This window comes from Asterias amurensis, chromosome 8, assembly GCF_032118995.1.
Source record: "Asterias amurensis chromosome 8, ASM3211899v1".
Taxonomy (NCBI): domain Eukaryota; kingdom Metazoa; phylum Echinodermata; class Asteroidea; order Forcipulatida; family Asteriidae; genus Asterias; species Asterias amurensis.
The window spans coordinates 13,914,644-13,924,030 of NC_092655.1; the positions used below are offsets into that span (position 1 = coordinate 13,914,644).

Here is a 9,387-nt window from a genome sequence, read left to right on the forward strand (position 1 = left end):
AAAGTTTGAAGTTTCAACAACATTCATTTCAAATTCACAGATCTCCTGTAACGTACAAAATGGTGTCCGCATAATAACCAGAACAAGGAGTAACAGTGGAACAAGGCAAATAAAGTAAAAATGGAGCCCAGCTCTAAGTTTGTGATTTTATACAATAGAAGGAAAACAAACGGACAGATATTCTTGTATTGTTATGTAGTGCAATCTCGAGGCAAGTTGGTGTGGATCATTGTATTGTACTTTTACAGTATCGTTCTACCCTTGTGCATTTTATAACAAACGGTTACAAACGCTTTTCAAAGACCAACTCGACCGATCCAAGGCAACGTGTTCCTTTAAAGGCAGTGGACACTATTGGTAACTACTCAAAATAATTATTAGCATAAAACCTTTCTTGGTGACGAGTAATTGGGAGAGGTTGATGGTATAAAACATTGTGATAAACGGCTCCCTCTGAAGTGCCATAGTTTTCGAGAAAGAAGTAATTTTCCACGAATTTGATTTCAAGACCTCAAGTTTAGAACTTGAGGTCTCGAAATCAACCATCTAAACGCACACAATTTCGTGTGCCATGGGTGTTTTTTTCTTTCATTATTATCTTGCAAGTTCGATGACCGATTGAGCTCAAATTTTCACAGGTTTGTTATTTTATGCATATGTTGAGATAGACCAACTGCGAAGGCTAGTCTTTGACAATTACCGATAGTGTCCACTGCCTTTAAATTAAAATTATCCATTAAATCGGTTTGTTACCCGCTGTCAAAACATAGGATCCGAACTGCTTTTCTACCGGGCAATCTCAGTGGTCTATAGTTGGCAAGACACTGCTCTAGAATTGCAAAGGTCGTGGGTTCATATCCCACCAAATAATATTCCTGTTATTTGTTCACGAACTCGGGAAAGTATATTGAGTCGGCATAATCAATACGTGATACACATCGGTGTAAGGTTAGAACTAGTCTCGGTTTCAAGACCTTCGCAGCGCGCCGTATCGCCCGCTAGTCTATTCTTGGTTCGACGTCCAGCTTCGTACATGGCCGAATTTTATGGCTCTGCTTACCGTAAGCACAGAATCGGCGCTTACGGAAGCAGAGAATTCTGTGCTTACGGCAAGCGTATTTCACGGGCTAGCGGTGAATTTTGGCTTCTGCGCGTGCGTACTCCACTTTATCTACGCTTACAAGGCTAGCGCAGAAACTCGGCGCTTGCACGTAAGCGGGGAATCGTGATCGTCGTAAGCGCAGAATTCGGCGGTAAGCAGAGCCATGAAATTGGGCCTTGAACAGTCGTCAACCGAACTGAGATCAAGAAGAAAGGCGCGCCCTCTGTCGGGATATCACGTTACGTTACGTTACGTTACGTTTACATGACGTTACGTTATGTAACGTTACGAGTATGAGATAGTGACGTCTTTGACCAAGACTACGGTAAAAACCGCTTGTGATTTCGATGAAATAGCGGTATATAAAACATCTTTGTATTGTATTGTATGGTATAAAACCAAATAAAATCTGAAATAAATGTGTTGTTGTTGTCTTGTTTTTCCCGCCAGATTCAAGTGGCGTCAGACAGGCAGTTCCGTCGACTCTGATTGTTTTCATTTCTACTATTGTGTGTGTTTGTACAATGAGGTCTCTTCATTATAACTTTTAAAAAGAAAAACTTTTGGAAGTTTAGAGTAAAATGTTTCAATTCACTTTTTTACTCAGATTATTGTTAAATTTAATTGGATTGGTGATCAGCTTTTCACTTTCACGTAGCTTTTATACGTATTTTTGGTATGGTTTGTCCATGTATGCTAGCGACAAGAGTAAAACATTTTAAATTTTATGTAGTTCAGATACAGCGTTTTTTAACAAAAATTTACATTTTCAACAAAATGTACTATATCAGTCCAACCAACGATTTACCAATCGATTTAAAGGAACACGTTGCCTTGGGTCGGACGAGTTGGTCTATAAATAAGCGTTTGTAACCGTTAGTTATGAAATGCACATGGTTGGAAAGATGTTTTAAAAGTATAATACAATGATCCACACAAATTTGCCTCGAAATTACGTGGTTTTCCATTTACTTTAAGAACTAGAACGGTCGGCCATTTATGGGAGTCAAAAATTTGACTCCCATAAATGGCCGACCGTATTAGTCGACGAGGTACAAGGAAAACCGTGCAATTTCGAGGCATGTTGGTGTGGATCATTGTATTCTACTTTTACAGTATCGTTCTACCCGTGTGCATTTTATAACAAACGGTTACAAACGCTTTTCAAAGACCAACTCGACCGATCCAAGGCAACGTGTTCCTTTAAAGGCAGTGGACACTATTGGTAATCACTCAAAATAATTATCAGCATAAAACCTTTCTTGGTGACCAGTAATGAGGAGAGGATGATGGTATAAAACATTGTGAGAAATGGCTCCCTCTGAAGTGCCATAGTTTTCGAGAGAGAAGTAATTTTCCACGAATTTGATTTCGAGACCTCAAGTTTAGAACTTGAGGTCTCGAAATCAACCATCTAAACGCACACAACTTCGTGTGCCATGGGTGTTTTTTCTTTCATTATTATCTCCCAACTTCGATGACCGATTGAGCTCAAATTTTCACAGGTTTATTATTGTATGCATATGTTGAGATACAACAAGTGAGAAGACTGGTCTTTAACAATTACCACTAGTGTCCACTGCCTTTAAGAACCCAAACTCAAAAATATTGTACGGGTGAAAAAAAGACGTATTCCTCGAAAATTCACGATAGTATAGTATAGCATTTTTGTTTGATCTTACAGTAAGAGGTTTGTGAATTTCTAAAAGTTTTTAACTGTAAACTATGCATCCGATTGTAAGACAATAGTCGATATTTTATAAGATGGCATAGTGAGTTTTGAGTTTTATTTTTGTCATAGGCCGTTTTCGAAATCACGGATTCGGAGCTGCTGTCCAAGCTTAGGCCCAGTCAGCCAGTTAGAAGCCCTGTACCGAAAGCGTTTTCAAAAATAACTGACGGGGGCCTATGCCAATACGTGGTTTCGAAAAGGGCCTTGGTTTTTCAAATTATTGGTTCATACCACCGATGTAGGTGTGGCTACTGTGGAAGTATTGGTGATTACACGGTAGTAAATGGTAGTAAATGGTTCTAAATGGTGGGGGAGGTGGGGGTGGTGGGGGGTAATGGGGCAATATAATTATTTTAAAAACTCATTGACAATTACACGTATGCATTACGCAGATATAAGTAATCGTGGTGGTGGGGCGGGGGAAAAAAATTCATAAAGCAGGGCCTATAAATTGGTCCAACTGGTGCCCCTCTCATTTCTTTGCTTAACAAAAAAATTATTGCTAAGCAGAATGTTCTGCTTTAAGTGCTTCATTTCATAAAGCCTGTAAGCACAAAAAGCTGCTAAGCACAGGTTACCAGGCCATTCATTATAATACAGTATTGCACCGAAACGTTAGCAGACACATCTTGTTTGTATAATGTGAACTCGTGCGGTAAACACACCATCGGCCGTAAGCAGCTCTAGCATAAAGCGTGTAAGCACAAAAGATTGATAAGCACCGAAAAACTTGTGTAGAAGAAACAGGTATCCATCAATGATCATTCCACAAACTTATCATTGTTTTGACTGGTGCCCTATTCATGTTTGTCTTAGCAAAGAAGTTATAATTTAAATTTGATGGTTATTCTAGAGTATATTAAAAAGGAACACGTTGCCTTGGTTCGGACGAGTTGGTCTATAAAAACCGTTTGTAACCGTTTTTTTATAAAATGCATATGGTTGGAAAGATGTTTTAAAAGTAGAATACAATGATCCACACAAATATGCCTCGAAATTGCGTGGTTTTCCTTTTACTGTGCGAACTAACATGGTCGGCCATATATGGAGGTCCAAAAATTTGACTCCCATAAATGGCCGACCGTGTTAGTCGACGAGGTAAAAGGAAAACCGTGCAATTTCGAGGCATGTTTGTGTGGATCATTGTATTCTACTTTTACAACATCTTTCTACCCGTGGCATTTTATAACAAATGGTTACAAACGTTTTTCAAAGACCAACTCGACCGATCCAAGGCAACGTTTCCTTTAACATAGGCAAAAGAGTATAACTTAAAGAAGTTCAGTCAACCAATGAAAAGTATATTTGGGAAAAGACGTTACCCGTTTTATTAAACTGTATATGTTCCTCAATTTGTTTTTAAAAAGGAGTCATAATGGTTTATAAATATTTGATATATTATGTATATAATTGTATTCATACAAAAAAAAACTCACAATCCCCATTTTCTTTTTTAATAAAAAATAATGATTATTATCATATACAAAATCTATTGACCATAATATTGTAAAACATTTTGTTTGAAGAATAAAGATATTTTTATGAAATTCAATCGACTTAAACTGTGAATTTTAATCATTTTGGAGAACATTTTGTGTAACGTACACAGTTCTGTCAATGGCGTAAACAAAGGGGGGTCGTTCCGAGAGCCCCGCCCCTCCCACCCAGCATCCATGACCTCTCCCTCCAAATAAACAAAAAATAATATGCATAAATGAATGGTCTGATACATTAAATTGCGCCCCCCCCCCCCCCCAATTTTTGTCGTTGACCCCGGCGATTGCACAGTAAGCAGATAATGGTGATCGTAAGCGCAGAATTCGGGAGTAAGCAGAGCCATGAAATTGGGCCCATTTATTGTCGGAAAAAAAACTTGCTTATTTATTATACATTGCTTGTGACTTTTATTTAGATGATGTTTACTTAAGTTATGAGTGGAGTGTTGACTGGTAATCTAATTTTACTAAGCATGGATTTTTTTTAGCTCAAGCAAATTTTGTGTTTAAGCAGCACGTTGAACTTGGGCCTAAAGGTATGGTGCCTGGTACCCAGACTCCTGTTTTTGAGTATGAGTACCAATCGAGCTTTCTGTTCATTGTTGATCAAACCTACTCCATGATAAAATAAAACCGCATTGATTGGCAAGGACGGCCGGTTGTTAGCAAAACATTCGCGTGATCAGATTTCCTGACCAAATTCAACTTTTTGTGTGTGAACTTTCACTTTAATAAAAATATAGGCAGATGCAATGACTGATTGGTGTGTATCCAACAAATTCAACATTTATATTTTTGAATATTTATATTTTTGAATATATTTTTAACATTGTTACAAACTGCGAACTTGCCCTATTCTGCAGCTAAGCCACAAAGAACTTCTTCTTCTGTGAAAGTACAGTCCACCATTTGAATATTTATATTTTTGAATATTTTTTTAACATTGTTACAAACTGCGAACTTGCCCTATTCTGCAGCTAAGCCACAAAGAACTTCTTCTTCTGTGAAAGTACAGTCCACCATCTGGTGTATTGCGTACTTGTTCGTTCTTTTGTGAACTTAGACACAATATCTATTTAATAACCTCCGTAAACACGTCATTACCACTGACTTGGATCGTAGCCCGAGGAATACCTTACAAAACACACGGGGCGAAACGGTACACTCTTCTAATACTAACAGAGTTATGCCGACACTAAATAAAGTGGGATAATTAAACATTTATGTTTTTGAATAGTTCTGAGACATTGTTACAAACTGCGACCTTGCTCTTTTCTGCAGCTAAGCCACAAAGAAGTTGTTCGTTCTTTTGACGTAAACATTGACACAGTATCTATTTAATAACCTCCGTAAACACGTCATTACCACTGACTTGGATCGTAGCCCGAGGAATACCTTACAAAACACACGGGGCGAAACGGTACGCTCTGCTAATACTAACAGAGTTATGCAGACACTAAATAAAGTGGGATAATTAAACATTTATGTTTTTGAATAGTTCTGAGACATTGTTACAAACTGCGACCTTGCTCTTTTCTGCAGCTAAGCCACAAAGAAGTTGTTCGTTCTTTTGACGTAAACATGGACACAATATCTATTTAATAACCTCCGTAAACACGTCATTACCACTGACTTGGTTCATAGCCCAAGGAATACCTTACAAAACACACGGGGCGAAACGGTACGCTCTGCTAATACTAACAGAGTTATGCCGACACTAAATAAAGTGGGATAAGTCAACATTTATGTTTTTGAATAGTTCTGAAAAATTGTTACAAACTGCGACCTTGCTCTTTTCTGCAGCTAAGCCACAAAGAACTTGTTCGTTCTTTTGACGTAAACATGGACACAATATCTATTTAATAACCTCCGTAAACACGTCATTACCACTGACTTGGATTATAGCCCAAGGAATACCTTACAAAACACACGGGGCGAAACGGTATACGCTCTTCTAATACTAACAAAATATGCAGAGACTATAATTAATCGGGATAATGCTTTACACGATTGTTAGATACGAAAGTCCAGTCTGAGCCTGAGGTTGAATATCATAGAATGAGCCTATATCAATACATTACTTTATAAAGCCAGGTCAACATCAGGTTTGTGATGAAAATAAAAGTGTGAGAAAAAAATACTAACAAGTTGAAGGATCACGTTGCCTTGGATCGGTCGAGTTGGTCTTTGAAAAGCGTTTGCATTCATTTGTTATAAAATGCATATGATTAGAAAGAAATTTTATAAGTAGAATATAAGGATCTACACAAGTATCACTCGAAATTGCGTGGATTTCCTTTTACCTCGTCGACAAGTACGGTCGGCCATTTATGTGGGAGTCAAATTTTTGACTCCCATAAATGGCCGACCGTGTTAGTTCGAAAAGTAAAAAGGAAAACCACGCAACTTCACGGCAAATGTGTGTGGATCATTGTATTCTACTTTTAAAACATCTTTCTAACCATACGCAGTTTATAACAAACGGTTACAAACGCTTTTCAAAGACCAACTCGACCGGTCTAAGGCAACGTGTTCCTTTAACCTTGTGTTAAAGCGCTGGGCACTATTGGTAATTGTCAATGACCAGTCTTCTCACTTTGTGTATCTCAACATATGCATAAAATAACAAACCTGTGAAAACTTGAGCTCGATTGGTCGTTGAAGTTGCGAGATAATAATGAAAGAAAAAACACCCTTGTCACACGAAGTTGTGTGCTTTCAGATGCTTAATTTCGAGACCTTAAAATCTAATTCTGAGGACTCAAAATCAAATTTGTGGAAAATGACTTCTGTTTCTCACAATGTTTTATACTTTCAACAGCTCTCCATTACTCGTTACCAAGTAAGTTTTTATGCTAACAATAATTTTGAGTGATTACCAATAGTGTCCACTGTCTTTAAAATGGTGTAAAATGTCAACAGTATTTAGTTTTGTGATGCACTCATTTTTCCAATAGATGAGTCCTCATCAAAGCGTGGACAGAGTCTCCACGTCGCTCTAAAACGGTGTAAAATACCATTGTATTTAACACTTTTCCAGTGCGAATTATGCTCATCATCCTACAAAACATGCATTGGTGTCACATTTCAAATAATTGGTCTGCTTACTCTGCTGTACATTTTGATGTACTTTTTTACAGTCGCGGTATTTGTGTCATTGATAAAGGCACTGTTTCATAATTGCTTCTATCCATCCAGGAGTACTAATGAATACAGACAAGAGCTCGGGAGTGACGTGAGATGGACTGGCATCCTGTCCAGAGAGAATAGGAATATTCTCAGTCTTTTAAAGGGAAGGTACACGTTTGGTAATAACTCAAAACAAATATTAACTTAAAAACTGACTAGGTAACGAGCATTGGAGAGCTGTTGATAGTATAACACATTGTGAGAAACGGCTCCCTCTGAAGTAGCATAGATTTTGAGAAAGAAATAATAAAAGACTACTAGCCAGAAGTCTTTTATTCCAATCTGAAAGCACTCAAATTCGTCCAACAAGGGTGTTTTTTCTTTCATCATTTTCTCGCAGTTTTGACGACCAATTGAGCTCAAATTTTCACAGGCTTGTTATTTTATGCTTATCGTAAGTGAGAAGACTGGTTTTTGACAATTACCAATAGAGTTCAGTGCCTTTAATGCAAAGGAATCCGAATATAAACACCGGCCCGATGAGCCATATTGGCTCTGGACAGACTTTACTCGCAATTTTGGTCCTGTGGGCCGTTTTCGTCACTCGACATTACACTGATCTCGTACCAATGATGTAAAACGCTATCATTATTGTCTTGATCCGCGTTGCAACTTTCACTGGAAATAACTTTCTTGTCGAATTAATTAAGTCAACAATACAACAGCTGCATCCCTGAAATATAGTCACCATACAACATGACGTCACAACTGACCCAATAAAAGGCTATTTATGGAGACATAAGTGGGCTATCGGGGAAAATGAAGATAAATAATTTTGTCTGTAATTATTTGATCCAGATATTCAATGTCGTTATTATGTTTTCCCTTAGACGACTTTGATCAACTGCTCCTTCGCAACAAGCCGTAGGCGGCAAAGGGCATATTTGTTTAAAGGAACTGGGCACGTCTGGTAATAATTTGTCAAAGACCAGTCTTCTCACTTGGTGTATTCCAATGTATATTGTTAAAATAGCAAATCTGTAAAAATTTTGGCTCAATCGGTCATCGAATTTGCAAGAGAAGAATGAAAGAAAAAAACACCCTTATTGCATAATACTTTGTGTGCTTTCAGTCTTATATTATTTGAGTGACAAAATACCTCTTTATCAAAAACTACATTACTTCAGAGGGAGCCGTTTCTTGCAATGATTTATACTGACAACAGCTCTCCAATTCATGGTGAGTAATTACCAAAAGTGTCCAGTGCCTTTAAAGGCAGTGGACACAATTGGTAATTGTCAAAGACTAGCCTCTTCACAGTTGGTGTATCTCAACACATGCATAAAATAAAACAAACCTGTGAAAATTTGAGCTCAATCGGTCATCAAATTTGCGCGATAATAATGAAAGAGAAATAAACTCTTGTCGCACGAAGTTGTGCGCGTTTAGATGGTTGATTTCGAAACCTCAAGTTCTAAATCTGAGGTTTCGAAATCAAATTCGTGGAAAATTAACTTCTTTCTCGGAAACTATGGCACTTCAGAGGGTGCCGTTTCTCACAATGTTTTATACAATCAACCTCTCCCCATTACCCGAAGGTTTTATGCTAAAAATTATTTTGAGTAATTGCCAATAGTGTCCACTGCCTTTAAGGCCTGTGTGGAATCCATCGGAATAAATTCTACTTAGAATTTGGGTTAAGATAAGGAGATTGTGAAATTGATCCCTAGTGACCAATTTGTTTCAGTGTTCCATTTAATTCAGCATATACTGCCTTCCCCACGGTCCGATTTGTCAAAAGGGTATACTGTGGTATAGGTCAGTCCATGGTCAGTCTTAGCGTATAGTCACGTTTGTGACATTGTTTTTTGGAGAGATGTAGAACAAAGGGCCACTCCAATAGCTTTATTCCATTCACTGCATCTCTT

General features: G+C 37.9%; 1 protein-coding gene across 1 annotated transcript in view; it reads left to right on the forward strand.

The window, feature by feature from the left end:
• The window catches only part of LOC139940899 (uncharacterized), a 44,199-nt gene extending 39,816 nt beyond the window's left edge, over positions 1-4,383 (forward strand). The window contains exon 9 of the mRNA XM_071937283.1: positions 1,553-4,383. Within this exon, the coding sequence (XP_071793384.1) occupies positions 1,553-1,653 (101 nt within the window). The 3' untranslated portion in view covers positions 1,654-4,383. The remainder of the gene's footprint in view (positions 1-1,552) is intronic.
• The last annotated feature ends 5,004 nt before the right edge of the window (positions 4,384-9,387 follow it).